Source organism: Necator americanus, chromosome I, assembly GCF_031761385.1.
Source record: "Necator americanus strain Aroian chromosome I, whole genome shotgun sequence".
Taxonomy (NCBI): domain Eukaryota; kingdom Metazoa; phylum Nematoda; class Chromadorea; order Rhabditida; family Ancylostomatidae; genus Necator; species Necator americanus.
Genome location: NC_087371.1, coordinates 22,305,643 through 22,328,692, shown reverse-complemented (window position 1 = coordinate 22,328,692; position 23,050 = coordinate 22,305,643). Strand labels below are relative to the sequence as shown.

The window sequence follows — 23,050 nt, the reverse complement described above, 5'->3', positions numbered from 1 at the left end:
ATTAAAAAAATTGAAGTTAAAATGCGCCAAGAAGACAGATTTATTTCATTTATTTAATTTATTGAATTTTGGCAGCGCCAAGCTGAAGTAATGGAGTGAATTTTTTCTTATTGTATCGTTATTTTATTGTTTAACTCTTTTTTTTGCAGTGCTAGTTAAGCGCTTTTTCAAGTCACTGCAAGAAAAAGAAAAGACTGCGAAAGATTTTCCGTAGATTTTCCTCTTTTTCATTTTAAGCAGCAAGAAAGGCAACGAGGAGAAACCCCAGGAGAACAAGAGGCGTGAGCAAGAATATCTGAGCACGTGACCCTTGTTTTCATTCCTCACATGACGAAATTCTACTGGAATAAACTGAGATGTTGAAAAAAGCTGTGGATGAACAGTTTTACTTGATTTTCACTTTTAGCGACACTAACGCCTTCGGATACGAATCCTCACGGCTAAACTTCACTTTAACCGTGAGGGCTAGTATCCAAAAAAATCAACTGGCTGAGAAAAAGAAAAAAAAAAAGGAAAAAGGTGGAGTGGTTGTCGCTAAAGCTTAGTTGACATTCGGAATCGGAAAATTTGTGAACGCCCTCTTTAGGCAACATAGAATAGAATAATACAATTTGCGGCATACGTCTATCCGAGCACATTCAAAACCAAATTCAATTATTATCTAAGTTCTGACTTCGTATATTTTTTTTGGAAATGTGAACAGAAACAGCTCTCATGACTTCGATACATCGTATAGCTTTTTCAACAGAAGTAAGGAAATTTGAGCTTAATTTTTTGTGGAGTGCTGATCAGAGAACTTTCAACATTATAAATATTTGAAAAGTTTTTTTTTCTAAATCATCGATAATGTATTAACACTAAAGACTAGAAAGGGGTGAGAGATAACAAAAGGATGCAAGAAAGTCCAAAAGCAAGAATTGAAAAGACAGGGGTAAAAACAGAAATTTTTCTTTAAAAAAATTGAAGAAATGAAGTGAAAAATAATATATAGAGTTTGCTCACAAGAGAGGCTGCCTCTGAACTAGTAGTAAGCCGTGGAGCTTTGGTTGCCGGATTGTCACAAAACACCTCATAGTAGAAACTCATGCACCAAACAACAAGAAGTACAATCGCTGTCGAATACGAAATAGAGGGGAAGAAACGAAGGCGTTCTGATTTAGCCTCCAGCGACTTTTTTTTTCGCAAAAGTGCTCTTCTTTTTCAACTTTTTTTTAGATCACGTGTAGCACTTACTGAGACAAAAACGTAAATAAGTAGCGTTATTCAGAAATAAAATGGCAGGGGCATCTGAGAGAACTGAGAAAGTGCCGAGAACAGGGAATGCAGGAGGAGGGAACGGCTTCAACTGCGACAGGAGACTACAGCAATGAACAACCGATTTAATTTGAGCTTAGCTTCAAGCTCTAAAAATATCCGCGAAACCGAAACGCTACGAGATGCGGATTGCGGTTGCCCAGCAATGAACACTTGGACATAAAATAGAGCAGAGAGAGATCTATGACAGGAGATGCCGTTTTCAGACATCTATATCGCAAACAATTTCATCAAACATCATTCAGTACCGGTCTGTGGTGGAATTATGGAGGTCTTATGATTACTGGTAATCCACAGTCCAAACTGATGGCGAAATCATTTCTTTTGTTTTCATGTTTTTTCAATGATCACAGTCATCATCAGAATGCTTCAAAAAAATATCAATACTCTGAAAACAACGGAAATTCGTTGTCAGCAATAAATGTTCCAGAACAACTGAACCTCTATACTTGAAGCCGTAATATGTTCAACCAGACGCCCGCGACGCGTTTGGCGCACATATACAAGACTTTTCCGTTCTTCTACGGCCATCTTTTCAGTATCTCTGTGTGATTGTTTTTAACACTGAGAGGATAATGAACCATAGAGTGCAGGGGATGTGACCGTATGAGTCAAATATAGAAAGGTCGTGCGCTGCGACAACCGCGTCGCGCACACCCGGTTGAACAAACTACGGCTTCAAGTATAAATCCTCAATTGTTACAGGAACATTTATCTTCGAAAAATTATCAATACGTTTCTGGTAGCTTTCAAAGTTTTAAAACGCTAAGTTTCTGCCATAGAAACTGTAGCTCCTTATTTTTTTCTGTTTTTTCTCAATTCTGTATTTTTTTTTTTCGAGGCATTCTACATACCTATATCTCTGTGACTTTTTTCTGCACACGTTCAAAAGAAAATCGCAAAATACACGTAAGAAGGGATAATCTGGAAGGATTCTAAAATAAAGGTAGACTAAAATAGAAGCAGTTTAATGCTGGGAGACAAGAATAGCTCACAAGTAAGCTTCCACTGACGCGCCGGGTGAGCTTATGTCTTCTTAAGCTCAGTCCCTCAGATGAGCTAAAGCATGTAAAAGAGGTTTGAAGGACATTACCGGCGGACAGATTACGAAGACGATCTTCGTCCTAACTAAATCATTTTAAGTCACTGAAGTCGGTTAAGTCTAGTGATGTTTACATGGTTCAAGGATATTTCCGGCCTAATCCTACATGCACAACTAATCTAGTCACGGACGTAGGTTATTAGCATGGCAAAGCGAACACAACTATCATCAGCAACAGAGACCTGCAAAAAACGCAGTAAAAAGTTTCGGATGTGGAAGGGTTTTCACGTTGAAATAGACGAATAAATAAGAGTGATGAAGAATATTCCGGTTGAAATTACTTCTGTTAGAGAAAGTAATGAGAAACATGGATGAAAAACAAACTCTCTGTGAGTGGCTCAACTTTAGCGGTGAGAGAACGGCTAGGCGAGAAAGTGAACAAATACTATAACAAAGTTTCTTTTAAAAATGAAATTAGGGGAGAATAAAGAGAGAAGTAATGTACTCAAGATTTTTCAAAAGTACGTCTGCAAGACTATGGAAGATGTTCGAATAAGGATAAGGATTGAATTAGAATTGTTTGAGTTTGATTTTGACCGGAAGCTGCTGAACTAATACAGGGAGGATCTCAAAATATGGATGAAGTACAGAGTAACAGCAAGTTCCGTTCATTATTCTTCCAATAACTCATGACTCAATTTTCCAACACTGCTACAACCATATGGGGAAAGTATCGAGGGAGGTGTATTCAGTCGCTGCCTAACATTTTCAACCGGATGGATGCGTAATGCGTTTTCGGTTAGAGTACGTTACGCTTAAAAGGAATGTGCGGGGCTGCGACAGACCCGTCGCGCTCTCGCGGCTGAACCATTTGGCAGGAATATCTGTATAGTTTGCCGTTCAGACACCAAATCGAACTACGCTCAAAAGTGCACTTCCTCGCTTTCGCCAACAACTAAGCGACGCTGGATGCGTATGCACTTTGGCGCTTTTTTCAAGGAGAAAAGAAAAACGCTCCTGCTGCTTTTCACAAAATATGAGGTTCCTCCAAAAAATAGGTAAGAAACAAATGTTTCCTGCTTTTTTCACATCATTTCTTTTTCGAAGTGTTGAAGAACATGCGGCTCGCATCGACTTACTCAGCACAACTGTCGTCGTTTCGGAAAGCCATCACGAGTTTTTTTTTTCAGATAAATGAAAAGATTGGAAGGGAAGAAAAGAATTTTAATTTTTCCCATCTATCGGTGCAGAATAAGGACTCCGAGAACCTTTCAAGAAAAATATAAGAACAACTTATATGCAGTGATAAAAACATGAATGGAAGAGCTCATACTATCGTAGACGTCCAGCAACAAGTGCACTCGCACTGGGAATGGCGTCCCAAACCGCGCCCATCACTCGGTCCATTGACTCAGGAGAGAAGCTAAGTTGCCACTTTTTTCATTTTCACATAATAGAGATCGAAGCAACGAAGAAAAAACATTTGATTAAGAAACTTTTAGTATCCACTTCCGTTAATCAATTATTTGATCAATTATCAATTCAGTTTGATCAATTATTAGTAAGTGGGATGCATCGGGATAGATATCCGTAAATTAACGGACATTTGTTGGAGAAAAAATGCATATGTCGACGAATGACGTCAAACGAACGGCACATCGGTGTGTGTACGGAGGCGTCGGGGAGCTGCCATCATTTGTTTTCACCCTCATTTCACCTCGTAGCAAAACAAACTATACATGTTTGATTCAGAGTATTGATACGTTTTGCCTAAAATTGGAATGAGAAAACGGAGCGCAATAGCTGGTGGATAAGCGCCGAAATTCGGGGCAAGCGGAAAAATCGTTCATTCAATTTTCATCAATCATCTGCACCCGTATGTGGTGAGTTTTGGAAGGTTACAAGAAGTATCTGAAGTTGCGCCACAACGAGAAGCAGGTAAACATGAAGTCGCCAGAAATGAAATAATCAAATATAATTACTATGAATTTACTGTACTTCTACGAGTACCTAACAAGTCTAAATAGTCACAAGATTTCTTTAAAGAATAATTTCTTGTTTCAATAAAAGAGCAGAAAGCTAGAAAATTATTGAGCGCCTTCAGTAAGCATATTTGAGAAATTTCCAGAAGATCGAGTTGCTTCGCGGCGCTAAAAAATTCCTGGAACCTGCAGCCATACAAAGTGCTGTACTTCTAGTCCTTCTGAGTTCTAGTAATTAGCAAAAACGATCGTTAAAGACGGAGGATGACGTAATTGTGGTCTAGATTTCTTTTAACCTAATTCGCGATTAATTCATAAATAATTATCTTCCCTCGGATTCTTTTTAATTTAATTCTTCTCCAGCAAACTACTTCATAGAAAAATGCGAAGACATCAGCCGACCAAAAACATGTGTGATCATTAGGTGTAATTTATAGCAGCACTAAATAAACCGAAAATATGACAAGTCCGAACACTTGCTGCAAAAATTCGAATTTCCGAGCCAGAAAAAATCTCAACAACTGTCACCTGACACTTCGACAGACATATATAGGCGTCGCTCGGAAACATGTTGCATTGTGAAGTGAGAAATAAAAGTAAGAAAAAAAACAAGTGGAAAAAATTTTCGGAAACGTCGCTGTACTTCATGGATGGTTTCAGATCATGGATCCACGCAGGTGCCAAAAACAGCCCGGAACGAGGAGGACGCAGGAGGATTATTCGAAACAGTAGAACAGTCTTCGGCAGCACACCATCATCGATGCGTAACGTACTTCCAATCAGAACCGTTGAAGAAGGTGCCGGAAGGGCAGCAGTCAGGTTGAGGCGAAAAGGGCGGGTTGGCGCCGGGAGTTGCTGACGCTCTGAGTGTACACTATGCTTTTTACTCGATAGACTCATTGCGTCATAGAGGCATTCTTGCATACTCGAGTGCTTACTTCTCTTTGTTGCAGAAAATGTATCTGCTGAGATTAGAGACGACCAAGATCAACTAGAAGGTGAACTCACTCCTTGGATTTCCAGTCTCTGATAGATTTCTTTGTTGGAAATAGAGCATATTAACCGTAATACGTGCGTACAAAGAGAGGAACGAGTGGACATTCACCTCTTAGCTTACAGGCAGCTATTTACAGTTCCTTTCTCTTATGGTATTTATTTATATGCTTCTCATTCATCTTCTATTCAAGTTTCTTCTGCTCTTTTCATCTTTCTATTTGTAAGTAACCGTACAACACGAAGAAATTCGTCAAAAAGAAATAAAAGAAAGAAGAAAATAGATGGAAACAGAAGTAGAAAAGGAATTCCTGCTATTTTCTGAATAATAGTATTAATAATGAGGGCGAGATGCACTCGATTAAGAGAAGAGCAGAGAGGCATCTATGATGCACTCATAACGAATTTCTGAATAAGCAAGGGCGATATTCCACTCTCCGTGCCCGGAATGTTCCAGAATAAAAAAAGCTTCAAAGGACAATAATCTATAGAGTACGAAGGCGTGTAGGTGTGGTGATCGGTCCAGGAAAAGCAGAAAGAAGCCGACACCGCCTTCAGCGCCATCGTTTCCGCACCTCCTGAATGCGCGCGTAATCCGCTAATTCGCCAGCAAATACGCAACCAGCTCGACTGAACGAACACACGTGCGATCAGCGCTACAAACCGCCGACCGATTGCGTTTACGCGCGTTTTCCACGCAATTCTGCCGTACGACGTTGGATTTCTCAAAGCAAATAGAAGCTGAATAAGAATGAGGAAAGGAGAATCATTTCTCTTCATCTATTTATAGTAATGAATCCTGGCTGGTAGTTAACTGCCATAAATAAAATAAATTCTGCAACAGTAAAAAAATAAGGACTGGTTTTTTAAGAGAATAATAAAGAATGATCAAAATAATAATATCTGTGCAGCATTTCTTTGTTACCGTAATTCACAACTATATGTGGTGAAAATCAGTGGATGGGTTTCTTCGAAGTATGAATTCATTTCTGTTTTATAGGATCACAGGATCGGCTGACTACATATATATGTAGATAAATGTTATCTTTCATGCAGCTAATGGATTTTTTCTTGACTTAAAACCTAGTAGATTCTTCAGTTCATTCTCAAGGGACGGAAAAAATTGCTTAATCTAGAATACTGCTGTTTTTTTTTTTGTTTTTACGTTCTCCACACTAACACATAATTGTTTTGAGTAAATAAATGGGTAAAATAATTCTGTTACTGTGTTTTCCACACTTTCCAAAGTCCCAGAGGAACTTCGGAATATTGAAAAACAGCAGATTTCTTTGAAATTACTGTTTCATGACTTATTCATTTAATTTTTTAGTGGATAAATGAGTAAAATAAGGAGTAATAAGAAAAATAATGATGAACAGAATGTGTGTTGAGTTTGCGACTATCAGCTAATGAAGTAATGACTCAGAAGACTCCGTTCCATTCTGGATGCGAGGATGCAAAAATTTCCTGCAAACACCATACCAGAAGCACGAGCACGGAACTAAAACTAATGGCAGCGGCGGCCGCGCTGTCGTGTTGTTGCAGGGGCTTCAGGAGGGAAAAAAACCCGCAGAGAAAAGAGGCGCCCTTTAAACTGCAGCCTTTGCATTGCAGTTGACTATTAGCTTTTTCTTGACAGCAGCAGCAAACGACACAAGCGTCAGTCCTCGTTGATGTCCTCGTTTTTCCCGAGGATTCTTCCATTTGTCGTCGTTATGAACGGATAAACTTAACATGCAACGATTCCCATGGGGAATTGCAACAAAAATATCATTCTGTCCACTTCTTCAGCATCAATTAATCTCCCGTCTGCAAAATAAAATGGAAGAAAAAAATATTGAAGTATAAAGTACACAGTATTGCTATAGACCATAGCAAAGGGTGCTGTCTAGCGTCGGAAATTCTATTTGAAGGAGCTCAATGAACCGAAGACCACACACGTCGCCACATCATGAAACGGAAGACTTTAATCAATGGAACGAGAGAGGCTACTTGGAGGAGGAACGATGACTCGACAAAACAACCGGCGACGGTCGCAGAAAGATGAAACATCTTCCACAAAATGCAAACATATGCATATCAAAACACAGGAAAATTTAAAATTTACTACATTTAATATGATATTTTAATATGATTATTATTGTCGGATATGTCGGGAGTTTCGGAAGGCATTGGGGACATACCATTTGTTCGATAAGCCAAGGTTTGAAAAAATGGTTCGAATTCCTTGAGCTCTCTTGATCCACTCCAAAAAAACGTGATGTTAAAACGAAGAAAGGTACGATGTGGTGGTTATGCGAAGGTACAAAATTTCTCAATGCGATATGTCTGGGAAACGTTCTAAGAGACCACAAAAGCGCCGAAAGAGGAAGCCATAAAGTTTCGGATAAGATATGAACGCGAAGAATATGCACTACACTCATAGGAAAAGTGTGTGATTTGGCAGTTACCGAAAAAAAACGGGTGTGTTTACACTAGAACTCATCATATGATTTGTTTTAGTGTTCATATGTAGCGGATCACACTTCTCTAACCGTCGAAAATAGTCGCACACGGAGACCAAAACAACAAAAACACATTTAAGTCACCAGAACGATAGGGTGATCTACGGGTTAGCGAGCTCGTGGGCCTCGAAAAGGAAACCAACGATGTGGTAGATCAGGGCGAAGATTGCACTTCAGTTTCTGACTTCCAGAAAACACAGAAGGGTTTATCGACTTCAGAAGGCTAGGGCAGGCAGAACCTCGCAGTTCGCGTCGCAAGTCAACCTAATGCATTCAGAACGAACAAGAACGCAGCAAGACACTGAGAAAACGTCATAGCACGGATCGCATCGATCCGAAGAGGAAAAGAAAATATCTTGGTGAAAATAATCGTCGCAATATGCGTATGCGCTTACGCATAGCAACATTCTGGAGCTACGTTGCGAAACGTGACGCAATCAATAACTAGTTCTGCTCCTATACAATTGTCCTTTTGTTATTCACAAATGGATTGACGGCGTCGATTCGTCGTGTTTTCGATGTGATGAATTCGCCTTCAACCTTATGCCCGCGACGAATGCTTATTAAAGGAATTTACAACATTACGACAAATATTCCAACTATTTCCGGAAATTTTAGGTCGATCAACGAAGGTGACAGAGAAGTTCACGCTCAACGAAGAGCCAGTTCGCCTAGAAGATCCGTCTGTAGAAGGAGAGGAGGACGACCTGTCCTTCTGCCTCAGCTGCCACGAGAAGGACTGCGACAGTTTTCTCCTCAGAAAAATCAAGTGCAGATTTTTCTTTGTTTCGAGTGGGACAAAACATGGTTCCTTTTTGGTTCAGCATTGTATGTATAAGTACATAAATGAACAAATAAATAAATGACTGGAAATCGTTCCAGGCACAGATTATTTGTATCAGTCAATTATGGCAATATTATTATTATATGAAAAGAAGCGGCTTGAAATGCTGGAGAGGACGTAAATTACATTAACCGAAAGGAAAACGGGAATCCTGCAAAACCAAGAATAGCAAACGTTTGGAAAAGTGCAAACATCTACAAAAACGGGTATGCAATATGGGAAGAAGCAATTGGAAGGAACAAATGGTCCATAAAAGTAAGCCAGAAAATTGCACTCAGGATTTTCTGTCGCCCAAGCACACGTTTGACAAGAGATATGTACTGGAAAAGGGAATATTGGAAAACCATTCGAGCTATGGAGCGTTAAAAATTTAACGAATAAATCAATTTTAATGTCCTAAACGTTATTTGTTTGCACGACCATAAAATCGTTGCTAGCTGCAATGAGCTACAATAACAAAAAAATCCAGTTCCATGAAACTTCGAGGATGAAAAAAGAAAAAAAAATCAAGAAGAAAGATATTTCGGTAGCGAGCCACATAAGGACGATAGGTAAACATGTAAAAGAACTAAAGCGTCGTCTGCCAGTTGATAACGTTAATGGAGAAGCAGAAGTCACCGGTAGGAAGTGGAGTAGCGGAGAGAGAACGAGGAATTCACGGAAATCATCTTCCTTAGCATTTGAGGTGAAAGTTACGATGAAATTTGGTGTCACTCAAAAACAAAGAGCGCTTCACTCCAAAAGGGAACGAACGAATGGCGAAAACATTGTGACCGAGCAAGGTAACACCGGACTGCCTTTTATTTACTCTTCGTAAGTGCATGACGATAACCGGGGGAAGGGAAGGGGGGAGGGGGTAGTGTCACTCATAAGTCTGCCTGCATACATACATACGAAACTTGAGATGTACGATAAGAAAAAGCGAGTCGTCTAGGATTACTCCGGATATTTTCTCACCAAGCAAACGCACAGCGACATAGCAAAATAATTTCCAGTGCTCACCTGCCATACGTTCACATTCGAGCGCCAGCCAAAAGTAGATAAAGCGATCCATTAGCGGCTAAGGGGTGCTATGGAAAAGCCTTGAGGGCAAGCAGGAATTTGTTTATTGTGGTGGAATTAGCGCCAATAGGATGACAACTGCAAGTGCGTGAGCACTGATAAGCAGCCAGGTAGATAGGAATCGAGTAGCCTCAACATGAAAACACAATCTGCACTTTTTTCGGTGCGGGTTCCGGTTTAGCACCGAAGTCGGTGAACAGGAGGTAGGCCTTCATTGAAAGGCAAATTGATTATTATAAAGATGGCAAAGTAGAATCTGTTTGAGGATCCTATCCGCCCAAATTTGGGCATAATCCTCAGAATCACGGACAACGCTTCCATTAGTTTACACCTACTGCATGTGTTGCGAGTAAAAACAAACATGATCTAACGCCTACCCAATGAGTTCCAGCTAAAAATAGCCTTAAACGCTGTTCTAGGTGGACTGGGTTGACAGCAAGTGAAAATACGCTAAATTAGCATAATCGACAACAATTCTACGTGGGCACAGCGTGAAGGCAAGTAAACAAAGTGAACGAATCCGTATGCCACCCCCTGCCTGCTCTCTCGAACAGATGGGTCGGTACTGACGCCCTGATTGTTGTTCGAACGTGGATCAGTGGGACCAAGGCTGAGAGGGAAGAACGAAATCCTGACACTAGGTCCGACCTGAGCTTAGCAAAAGTGCGCTTGGTATAAACAGAGTAAGGTACGGATTTTGGCACTTATTTGGGGATAAGAAGAAAGGTTGATGATGTTAGAGTTGACATGAGAACTAGAAGTTCAAGGACTTGACAATAATAAAAGGAAAAAACACACGTATCAAAACAAATGAAATTAAATTACTATCAAGTATACACATTAAAATGATGCCTACGCATATTATGTACCTCATAAATGAGTTACCCACCACGAGGAGAAGTATTTTTATTACTAGCTAGTTTCTATTGCCTAGAAATCAAATGGAGAACTGCATTTGACTTTGACAGAGCGCTGTTCAGCTCCACTCAACGATCTCCCTTCGACATGAATGAGCAAATAAATGAGCATAAAAGGGTGAAATGAAGTCGAGTACGAATTCCATGTACGGATGAAATTTTATTTTGATTATTCAAAATATAGTTCGCGACAGTAGGCCTTTAAGAATGGATAAGCTGAACCAGAAAAAGAATTGAAATGGATACTAACATTTTCCGAAAGTGGCGAGGAAACGATCCGTATTAAACCAGGGAAAAAGTCCGACAAAGTGGAGTAACACAAGAAATCAACTTTCAGCTCATCCGAAAAAAGTACTGCAAGGTTCGCGGAACAGTGGTTGTTCTGCGAAACACAGAATTAACCACCTATTCACTACCGTAACAATGTGAATGATTCCTAAAGGGATGAAGTTTTCGAAGGAACTTCAAGATTAGCGCTTTTGCTAACAACTATGTAGCGACGATGCAAAATTTCTCTTTCTTTAGAAGCTCACGATAGAGGGAAAAACTCATCAATTGGAAATCAAATCAGAAATGAAGATGAAACGCATTCGAATACGGGCGGACGGCGCCACGGTCAGATTAGCGCCGAGGAAGAGCCGATCGAATGAGCGAAACAAAAAAGGAATGCATTGAAAATTTGTCACGATGCCGGATGCAGTGAGAAAAATGTGTGAAAAGTCATGAAGTTAAGCGGATTTATGGTTTAATCCAGCGCTGCGATTCTTCTTCTTTTCCCGTTTCTCGCAGACAAAACTGGTGAATGTGGGAAGATTTGGTCGTTGTAGAAAAATTCGATATAAAAATGTATCTGCACGTAATATTCGAAAAAGAATTATCCGAGAATTCGTTGCCGATATTCTGGCACTCAGATCACTAGAGATTTTTAACTTCAGCTATGTGATTCAAAATTATCATCAAAGTAAATCTATTTTGTTGCGTTATTATGTTATTATTGTGATGACATTTTCCAAGAATATAATTACTATCACGTGCGCAATTTCCCCACTGAGAAGTAATTATACTATTATATCGTCGCAATGGTCTTTCGGATGTTTATACTTATTTGTTATACTCGACAGTATTTTTATTCTTTTCTAAAGAGAGAGGAAATTACGTTTCTTTTTTAGAGAAAAAACAATATTTTGTGGATGCCGAGACAGTGGCCATCGAATCAATAATGATGGCAAAACAGAGCAAACAATTCTGCAAATATTCCACCACTGAAAATATTCCCAAAGTAAATTCGAATGTTCAAGCAGTTATTGATTTTTCGCCACTAGCTTTCTAATCTATAAAAAAAAACGGCGTCCCTGGCCTATTTAAATCCTTAATTTTATATCTTTAACGCTAATAATCCATAATTTTAATATTCCACAATTCATATTTCAAAGTGTTCTATTCTAAGTTATTACGCGTATTCACTAATCGAATGTGTAAATATGTTTTGATACCTTAAAAAAAACAACAATAGGCAAGGCGGAAAACGGAGAACAATGCAGTAATGGACTGGATTTATCTCCAAAAACTCCTGCTCATAAAATTATGAGGTACTGATTCTATGGAAGCGTAAACAGAAGACTTTTCGATATTTGAGAGAATTTTTGGGCAAATACATTTTTTTCGCATTTTCAGCTATAGAAGAAATTGTAGCAAGGTAAGAACTGGAGCGAATAATAGCAGAAGAGGTGCGTTAAATGAACCGAGAAAGACGAACGAAAAACATCAATGATTGTATCGAACGAGCAAGCCATTCGTTTTTGATCGTCGACCTCAACGCCACCGGATGTCGCTTCTTCTCCTCTCTCTCTCGATGTATGAGTATGAATGCGTGAGCGATCTCTTAGTCGGTGACGAGCGCGCAGTGAAAGCGAGAATCGCTAGGAATTCGTATGCGAGCGATTACGCGAAAGCGAAAATGGCTTCGGTCCGAAAGTGCAGACAAGAACATCCGATTATCGTTTCTGGTCGCAGTCGTCGAGGACAGAATCGAAAGGGCGTCGCCATTTCAGTGATAAAAGAGGGCGGTTCTCGATTCGTAATTTATAGATTTTGTTCTACGGCTCTTCAGTGGAAAACCACATGACCAGATTGGTAATGAGTGCATGAAGTGCGACCAGCCGATCCCAAAGATTCTTGGGAACGGGCAACTGAAGAAGGATCTAATGAGGGCATGTTCTGTGAGGACTCAGCCAGTGGAACGTCATCCATGCCTAGCCATGGAAAATCAGTTGCTCTTTTAACTTTTCCAGAAAGTAGAATAACGTGAAAGAATGAACAAATAAAAAAGTTCCTGTGGTTTCAGAGTGAGAGAAAAGGAACATCTCAAAAATCTGTCTTGTAGACAATATTATTTGTAAATGAACACATTTCACGCTTAAAGTACGTGTGCTGGCGCTCAAGCACATCAGCCTGCTCATTCCTGAACCACCTATGCTGCCTTTACTCATATTTCACAACATTTTCGTAGTCTTTCTTGCGCTTATGAATTTTATTGGTGTTTATAACAGTTATGTATAAATTTTCATTGAGGTCATAAAAATAGAAGAGACTAGAGACCATCGATCACCTAAGATGTGGGAAGACCTCCATCAATGAGCGGTGCACGAGCAACTGAAGGCACTGCGAGCATTTTCGCCTTCATCGGCAAAAAAGATCGAGAATTCAGAGAATGAATATATCTAATGAGGGGAGAATAGTAGAAAATTCGCATTCACGTAAAGCGTGCACCGATTGCAGCACCGTAACCGGCTAAGATCCGCACATGCGAGTTGTGGGGTTCGGAAAAAAAAAGATTCTTCGATAAAAATCGCCACCTGGATCTATAAAACTAAAAATCTTTGACCTTTCTACTATAATTATTATATATATAATTATAATATATAATTATATATAATTATATATATAATTATATTATTATATATAATTATTAGTTATTATAATTTATTTATTCACTATCATTTGCCACTTTTCAATTAAATTAATTTTTGAATACTGATTACTATTTAGCTATTATCATTTAACATTTAATTATGGCTGCTTGGAAATTTCTGGCTTTCCTTTTAAAGTAATTATTGATGCCTGTCGCTTATCACTTTACACTCTAAACCACCTTGGCGCTTCTATTACAGTGATTAATAAATTGAGTCCACGCAACGCATAACGGTTTGAAATGTGGGTCAAAGACCATAAAAAGTTTAAAAAAAAATGCAAAATTGCCCGAAGTGGCTAGAGTGGCATCGTAAGGCTGAAGATTCTAGTCCCAAATCTACACTTAGATTCCTGAAGCACTAGCTGATCTATCTTCTGACGCGTAGCGCAGCTAAATTCGGCTTCAACTTCAGCAATAAAGCGGAAGAACGTTCAGGTCGTAAAACAAGGACGCATGCCAGGAACACATAAAAGAAACAAGCTCTTGCCATCAGCAAGTGTCTTCTAGCCTCTGCCTGCATCGTATTGCTATTTTTCGTGCACTTCTGCTACGTACGTACCTACAACTGTTCCATGTTTCACGAGAAAAAGCATGAAATTTGAGAGAGAACGCGTGACATTTGACACACGTGACGAGCTCGTTCCGGAAAAGCAAAATCCACGATGCGGAAAAGTTCGAGCGAGCACTTATCTAGCTATTGGATCACAGTGTAAATAATGCAGTAATCTATTTTTATTTGTTCTCAGAAATTAGAATAAACAAAAGTGTTTTAATGCGCAAACCATCTCTCTTTAAGGTTCTGTTATCCTCTTGTATTTTTCTGATAGAGTTTCAATGTTCCCCCTCCAAAATCGCTCGTCTGTGACAAAAAATAGTCCTGCAATTTAGGAGATATACTTAATTGTCTACTAATTCGTTTCCATCTTACATATATTTATTCATTTATTTCTGCTTTTTTATTTATTACTTATGAAAAGATCCAGTGCGTCACATCTAGTGATATTATTTTTATTTTGCAAGCAGTGCAACTCAACTCTGCACGCTCTTTGATTACATATAAATATATAATCAAAGAGAATCTTTAATATTTCAAAGTGTGAAGTGCAAATCGTATGCCGACGAACGCTGCCGCCTAAATGAAGCAGTTCGTAGATCACCGCCACCGCGGAGACACGCTAATTTGAGCCGGTTAGCGATCCCTTACGAGTCGGGCGGGCCCCGCCGATCGTAGTTTGGTTGGTCGTTGCTGACTGCGATTGCAGTGCAACGCGTTCGCATAATGGATCACTTTTGCACTCATCAACCAGCTCTGTCGCCACTCGAGGATCAGACCGAAACCGAAAACTGAAACGGCGCAGAGGAGAGTGGTCTCTGTGCGATCCGTGATCATTTCAGGAATGGATCTTGATGGAAGATTCAGTTCAGGATCTTCATGTTTAGTCCTTTTTTCGAACCTCTTTAAATTTCGGAGTCCTTCATCGTCTCTACTTCTTTCCTCCTTTTTGACGTATTCTCACAAGGTGATTTCTTTTTCTTGTTGTTTTCTTGGTTCGCTTATTTACCCTGGCTTTGCTTGTTTTGCTTTCTGATTGAAAATGTGGCTACGACTATGTAATACGTGAATAAAGTAAAGAACTAGAATTATTCGTTGGACTACACGCATAAATTCGCGATGGCTGCGATAGGTAGACGGGTAGGAAAACCGAGTAATTCCTACGCACCAAAGAAAAAAATGGTGGGATCAATAGAGTGAACTTGAGAGAATAGAGAGAAAGTAAAGAACGCATTGGCTGTAAGAAAAGGACACTTTAAAAGGAGAATTTTGAGCCGTTCTTGGAAAATTCTGCAAAACTAGCTAAAAAATGATATAAAGCAGACTTTAAAGAACCAGAAGAAACGTACGAAACTCATCTACTCACCTCTTAATACCATTCATTCAATCATTCATTCGAGTACAGAGATTTGGTTCTTTCACACATCCTCTACGTACACTTTCAACACCTCCCAAAATCTTTTGTAATTCACTCACCGTTTGCCTCCTTGGTAGACATCGGTCCTATATAGTCGCCATTTTTGTCGATATCCTCTTTGCGAACCTGCAAAGTACTGCTGAGTGTCATCCTTCGCTTATGATACTATGAAAAAAAGTGAAAAAAGGAAAAGTTTGAGCTTATAATGAGATAATAAAAAATTTAAGATCCGAAACGTGTGTACAAGGAAATAATCTACAAGTGATTTCAAAAAATTGGATAAAAAAATTAAAAATTTTGGGTGCGTTGACTGTTAGAAAACACCTAATTGGAGTGGAAATAAATAAAAGAATAAGTAAAATAAGTATCAAGGCGGATCTGTACTTTCAGAAGTAGATCCGAGAACTTCTCGTTAAATTTGAACGGTAAGTTCAATGCAATAAATCCTCCTTGTGATATTATTAGGCGTGCAGAAGTGCTGCGAACTCGGACCACTATTCTTAGGTGGACCTGGCTGACGGCAAATTCACGGCTTCGAGTACATGCATCATGATGTACGAATTTTCTTTTTTTTGAATAAGGACAAAATTGAAATTTCTGACTTACTGAGCTCCACTTCAACAGAAACTGTTGGACCAACTTGTTGAATGGGTACTCAAAAACATTGAGTAGAATTAATGAACAGAATATTGGAAGTAGAAGCAAACATTCGAGTAAATTTTTCGAAATCTCCTTAGAGCATGCGGCAACACTTAATTATTTGTTTATTTCCTTCTGTTTTTTTTATCTCCGGCGCATGAGAACAAATAAATAACGTCAACGAGAGCCTATCGAAGAGGAGCACTAAAAGCAGTTACAATTTCAAGATCTGAAGTTGGCTGAAACACCAGAATCAGAAAGTGGCAAAATGTAGAAGTGTAGGGTAGCTTAAATTTAAGCGTTCAACACGCTGGCGGCAACGTGGTCCACATGTGGACTGCGGTTGTTTCTCACGCACAAACAAGTCGTGAATTATGATAGGAAGATAAAGTACATGGAGTTGCATTGGTAATGCGTTGACAAATCCATGCAGGGATGAATTGATTGATCAGCGTGTCAGACTTCAATTCAGGATCGTTTTGACGTTTATGAGCGCGTGTTGGCCCACGCAGTGACTTCCGAGGGGGGCCGATATGCCGAGTCAATGTTTTTCTCCTCCCAGAAAAATCTGGCATCAATTTGTCGACCCCGGAGGGATGAAAGACTAGGTCAGCATTGGGGGATTTTGAACCATCGATCGTTTAGTCACATCTGAACCTCCTTCCGACTGCTCTACACCCGCTTCCCTATGATACGATAACTTTTCAGAGAAATGTCCTGCCATAAATCTTCATTCGTTCGCATCATCTAATTGAATTCATCCATTGCTTACAATTGTATACATATTTTCCATTCTTCTCTTCCCATTTGATCCACAAGGTTTTTGCAGATCGAAAAATACACCATCTACTTCCAATACACCTTCTTTTTGTTTTTTTTTTTGATAACTACTGCTCTATTTTAGTCTTCTGAGAGAGGAAAGGGACTTCGCGCGAAGATTTCTTACCTTGGAAGGGGAATCACTTAAGAACCCATCACATGCATGTGCAAAAAATAATACAGACTTTTGTCTTTATAGTTCACGCACAACTATAGTTGTTCCTGGCTTTATTTACTTCTACTTATGGTGCTACTTTTTATTGCTCTCATATAAATAAATATCGTATTGAAATTTATTTAATTTTTCTTCCACAAACATATGTTAATACGTCAGTGTCTGGAATAATCCGTTCAATTTCAGGAAATCATTCGATATGGAATTTCCTATGATAACCCTCAAACCCCTGCACCACACTTTCGATAACATGTCTATCGATGTGTGAAAATGTTGAACGAAAACCGGATCGATGCGAGAAAATCATGAAAAAAATATGAACGAGGTTGTTTAATGTTCTGCCCACGTAAAGCGCTAAATATTCACCCGAAAAAAGAAAAAATCCTTCAATAGTAATGACGGGTTGCGTTTTAATTCTCAAAATGGAGCCATTCGCAACCATTGATTTCGTATTTTTCATAGAATTTTCTGTGACTTTAGAAGTCTTGAAAAAAATTGAGAAATTTCGGAATATGAATATGTTCCATGAAAATTACGCAAGAAGGGGCAAAAGTTGTCTTTCTAAAATAGTCATTGTTGTGATCGATTTCAAATAAATGTATAAATGAACCCCTCGAATTTGACGTTTCAGACATTGCTTCGGAAAAAATTGCTAGCTGTGACGAAAAAACAGCTAAGTATTCTGGAACTTAAAAAATGTGAAGGTTTGGAACAGGTCAATTTCTTTCACATATATTATCGACACCGGATATTTGACCGTTTTTCCGCTTTTCCGCTGGCCGTTTGTCACCATAAATGCCGACGTGAGAGCATCCACACAATGCCTTTTTTCCTAGAATAGTTCAACTGCGTCTGGATACGCTTATTGAACGTAGTTGAATCGGTGTATGTACTGTTACGCGGCATTTGTGATACTCCCAACTTTACTTCTAGGAGGACTATTTCTTGAAAAAAATTACCCTTGATGAATGATTTTCCATTCATAATGTCTCCTAGATTAGCGAGAAAGTTCAGGTAGTAAAATGACAAGTAGTGAGGGGAAGAAAACTACACTAAGTGCAAATGCTGTTGAAATGATAAGCAGTAAAGACAATAAACAATCTCAAAATGAATAGTACATGATGTCTAGTTTTTTTCTTTTTTCTTCTTTTCTTTTTTTTCTAAGCACCCATATTTATATCGTGCCAAATCTTTCACTGCAAAAGAAATAAAAAATATCTGCAGCTGCCTTTATCGGGTTATCTAACAACAATTGACGTTAATATCTACATTATTTTCATGAGGCGCTGACGTGGACAAATAGGGTTACTGTAAGCTAAGCTGGGATTAGACCATCGTTGACTGATTGCACTTGCGGATAATCAGCACCTTTTCCACATTTGATGGATCTCAAAAAGAAGACAACACACAACTGTGAACTAGCAGCAGTTTACTGATAATTTGGAGTAATCCTCAATTTCACTCGTTTTCAATGGAGAGTATGAGGAAAAAGTGTTTTGTTCTAATTATTCGTCTTATATGAGTTCCAACACCCCTAAATCCATGATCCTAGCAGTTCAACTACTGTAATTCCCATTCTTCATCACTCCGTTAGAAGCACCACACTGTGCCTAAACTCTGCAATTTTATAAATGAATGATTGAACAGATGGAAAAAAAGACAAAAATAGGTTATTTTTAGAATTTTGATGTTATTCGTTTGCTTCAAAAGCGATATATGTGCTTCAGAAGTTAGGAATTAGTCCACCATCAATCGTCTAATTCTTATCAGACCCTCAACTACTACTAAAATAATCCAGAAGTGCCGGAGTTTTATTTTTCTGGCGCTGACCTGAGTGATGATTCCATCGACGGCGTTGGTCATTGTGCTGGCCGAAATTAACACTGCCGTTGTTACCAATTCGTAAAATGTGCCTAGTTCATGACGGTAAGTAGAAAATTCTGGAAATGTGCACATAAATCTCTTCATTTATAGAACTGTAAGTTTGTGATCGTTATCGTTCCGGAACAAGAAAGAAAAAACAAGAACATCGGAAACATCCATTGTGATTCAAGAAGTGAAATCAGCAAAATTTTACATTGAAGTAAAAAAAAATTGGAAAACAGAAGGTATTTGGATTAAAGGCAATTCGAGGGCAAAAGTGAGTGCTGCAATGAATTTGTGTGAACGAAGACAGAACAGTAGTTGTTGAAAACTGCAAAAAAACCCGCAAAAATGTTCGAGAAATGATAGCAACTGGACCGTGTGACCAATTCATAATGGGCAATTCGAATCGAAGATGATAGATGAAGGAAAAAAAGGAAACAAAATGAGTGGAAAATAGTGAAAAATTATCACGATGATAGGAAAAAGGGAATACGAAGTGATCTTCTCCGTTAGTTACTGTAGAATCATACGAAGAATCAGTTCTCATATAAAAAGGTGTTTTCGACGTCTGTCTGAGACGCAAAAAAATCTTTTTTCCTCTCAAAAGTTACTGGACTGAGATGACTTGAATATTAACAAAGACCGAGAATGAGGTTCGTGGAATAAATGGGTGAAGAGCCGAAATAAGTGATTGAGAACAATTGGGTAATGCATTCGAATAGGGTCCAGCTGATCAGAATCGCATGGCGCGTTGCCGGTAACAGCCAGCGTAGCGATGAATCGGCTTCGCTTCACGGCACACATCGATTCGATTATTGAACTTTTCAACCGACGTCTGCTGATGCCGCCATCACCACCGCCGCCGGCAGCCGACGCCGTAAATGAGCGCTTACGGTACGTGCGTACAAGATCGCTTCTAACCACTGTTCCAAAAACTATTCTCGACGGTTCAATCCGTTCAGAACCTTCCGAAACGATCATTGGGAGTCATCAAATCAATTTTTGAAGGGACCATTCGACAGCATTGAAGTCCTTAACTCCAAGTATTATTTTTAGAGTTCGGTTCTCATTGATCTGTAGCCTGAGAACAATTAAAACTTCTTCAACTTTCGTTAATTATTCTCACATCTTTACAATTCTACCATTGTGGAGGCGTCCCGCAGTTCTCGCCGCTGTGGAAGAAGATTTCATTCCATGGAATTATGCTCTTCTCCTCAAATTGAACATGCAGTATTCAGAATATCCGTAATCCGTAAGCGCTGCGCTCAGAATCTCTTTCTACGACAGCGACGTGAACATGGGCGGTGAAGGAATACGACTCTGTTAACGAGCTATCAGGCGGTGCATCTGCTCCACGAACTAGAACAGAAGCGCCGGAAATCGCTCAATATGAGCACTTGTTCAGGTATGAGGTGAGCACAGTTTTAAATAAACAGAAGAAGACGTTTTGATGCCACAATGCAATGGGAAAATGACATAATATGGGAGAAATCACTTTCATCATTAAAAGAGCGCTCAAAAAATAGTGAGCGAGAAGTTTTTTTGCTTGTTTTTTTGGAATTGTTTTCCCTTTTTCATGAGGAACCTTTCCTAGAAGGCCTAAAAATTCAGTGGAGGTTTGTCGCATTTCAAGCTTTCCAAACAGAATTCGCTCCTGCACATTGTGAAAATACGAAATCGGAATTCTTCCTGACATGAGCGCTAATGACGACTAACAGGAAAGATTGTCAGTATGCGGAAAAATTGTGGATTTCTACCCCTATTACATAAAAGGGGTAGAATTTATAGCTGGGCAGAAATCGATGTTGAAATGATGGTGAACGATGCGAACGAACACATAACTGGCCTCTCTCTCAAATCAAAAAATTCAGTTGAAAGAAAAATCAGATTAGGACGAAGAGTGAGAGAAAAGGCGGGACAAGAAGCAGTGTAACTCCTAATATTTCACTTTCTCCCGAAAAATGCCAGCTTTGACGTCTTCGAAGGGGCGTGTGCACGTCCTCAGCAATGAAGAGCTCAGCTAAAAAAAAAACAAATCCAGGAAATGACCTCCTAAAGTGCTTCCGGTGCTAAGAATAACGTGAACGTTCTCGTACGCAACGTACACGATCGTCGCACAAAAAATCGTGGACAACCAGGTGAATATCGAGAAGTTTGAAGGATACTAGCAGTTGATCTTCAGATAAAAATAAATCAATAAAATTCTTCTCGAAGACATTGTTCAGAGGAATTAAAACATAATATTCAGGTGAAATGCTAGGAGTATCATTGTAATAGCATTTGTAATTATGGCCTATATTCCATAAGAAGACATCCTTTAGGATTTTTTGATGAAAAAAAAATCAAGATGCGCCTTCTTGTGACGCTCAGAGTACCAAATAGTGGAGATAGTGTGGAGCCTGGTCATTCATGAAATGAAAATGAAAATCAGAAGCAGAAAAACTCAGAAAAAAAAGAAAATAATATAAACGAGCACACAATACACGACTATTTTTTCCATTCATTAAACTCAATGAACACATTGGCAACAATGCCCGACGATGCTGTCGGACATTGTTGTCGGTGTGGAAAAAAAATATGCGGCGGACACGCAAAAAACCGCTTGGTCGGTTAGAATAGAATTGATAGCTCACGAGGGCACAGATTTCCTGGAGAACTGTCATTTGTCAACAGCTGTTGCTTAAAATCACCTGATGAAAATAAACTTTCAACACTAATTATATGTTCTGGTCAAAATACGGTAACCGATCATGATTGCAGAAGAGATTGTCCACTCCCATGTTTTTCCTGAAGTTTGCAGATTCATGCTAAACCTTGAGAAGATACATGTTCTGCCTAAGGCGTACCTTCGAACTCAACGCTCAGTTCGATTTTTATATTTAAAAAAACTGACCAGTAATAAATAATAAAAATGAGTAAATCAACAAGGCGGCTGTAGTGTAGCGGCTAGAGGTTCCGCTTCCTGCACGATCGATCGGAGGTTCGAATTCGCCCTAGTGCTCGCCAAGCCCTTCATCCCTCCGGGGTCGATAAATTAGTGCCAGACTTGTGTGGAAGGATAAAAGCTCTGACTTGACACATCGGCTGGCCACCGCAAGTCATTGTGTAGGTCAGTTACACGTTCGTAAATCTCAAACGATTCTGAATTGAAGTGAACGCGGGGGCGGATCCCAAGCGGATTGATTGACGCCGAACACTTTAAACTTTAAACTTTAAATCAGCAAAGTAAAGAGAAAATAGTAAAGAGAACATAATAAAAGAAATTGATTGGAGAAAAAACAGAGGAAGGCAACCACACATCCGGGTGAAAGCGATCTCAAAAGAGTATGATATCGGATGGCTGACATCCTCACAGTAGCGGGTTGCTGTCCCGGCAGATTGTGACACTTCGACGTGGCACTGTGACAGCGAATATATTCCAGCCTGGAGATTCCAGTCCAGACCCGAGCAGAAAAAAAAACCTGACAGTTTTTATCAAAGACACGCGAAACAGCTTCCGTGACAAATACTTCGACATTGTAAAGCGACACTTTGGTTCGAGGATTTTGTGAGGGATTAGGGATAAATGTTTGCGACCGGGAGTTCGGATAACCTCTGGATTTAAGTTTTGCTCGACTTAAGTCACTAATCTGTAACCATGAGCTCTGTCGAAAATATTAGAATGTGGTCCTAAAGGTCAGGAGAACAAGTGGTCAATCATATGTAATTAACTCATAGAAAGATTTGGTATGAATGAATTCGTATGATCGTATAGCCAAATCGAGGTCTCAACGCCTTATTACAAGTATGTTCATTCAAAAGAACAAAAGAAATGAAGGGAGATGACAAAAAGAAACAGCAAGAAGCTACTCTCCCCCATCTCTCGTCTAAGAGATATTTCTTGTTCCAGCGCCACTGCCAGGACGTCTTCGAATAACATTTTCCCACCGTGGATCACCGGGGAAAGTCCAAA

General features: G+C 39.3%; 2 protein-coding genes across 3 annotated transcripts in view; one reads left to right on the top strand and one right to left on the bottom strand.

Moving 5' to 3' along the window:
• Positions 1–19,095, bottom strand: part of RB195_006511 (uncharacterized protein) — a gene marked incomplete at both ends in the record, with an annotated part of 40,864 nt that extends 21,769 nt beyond the window's left edge. The window contains 3 exons of one of the 2 annotated variants that reach the window (XM_064179633.1): positions 12,765–12,910; positions 15,659–15,725; positions 19,063–19,095. In XM_064179633.1, coding sequence (XP_064036576.1) covers positions 12,765–12,910; positions 15,659–15,725; positions 19,063–19,095 — 246 coding nt within the window. Of the gene's footprint in view, positions 1–12,764; positions 12,911–15,658; positions 15,726–19,062 lie in introns of those variants that run through there. The other variant, XM_064179635.1, reaches the window with a different exon arrangement.
• Positions 19,096–19,873: 778 nt separating this feature from the next.
• On the top strand, positions 19,874–20,154 carry RB195_006510 (uncharacterized protein; the record flags this gene model as incomplete). Its single annotated transcript, XM_064179632.1, has 2 exons — positions 19,874–19,992; positions 20,061–20,154. The coding sequence occupies 2 exons, from the start codon at positions 19,874–19,876 to the stop codon at positions 20,152–20,154; spliced, it is 213 nt and encodes a 70-aa protein (XP_064036574.1).
• Between the last annotated feature and the right edge of the window lie 2,896 nt (positions 20,155–23,050).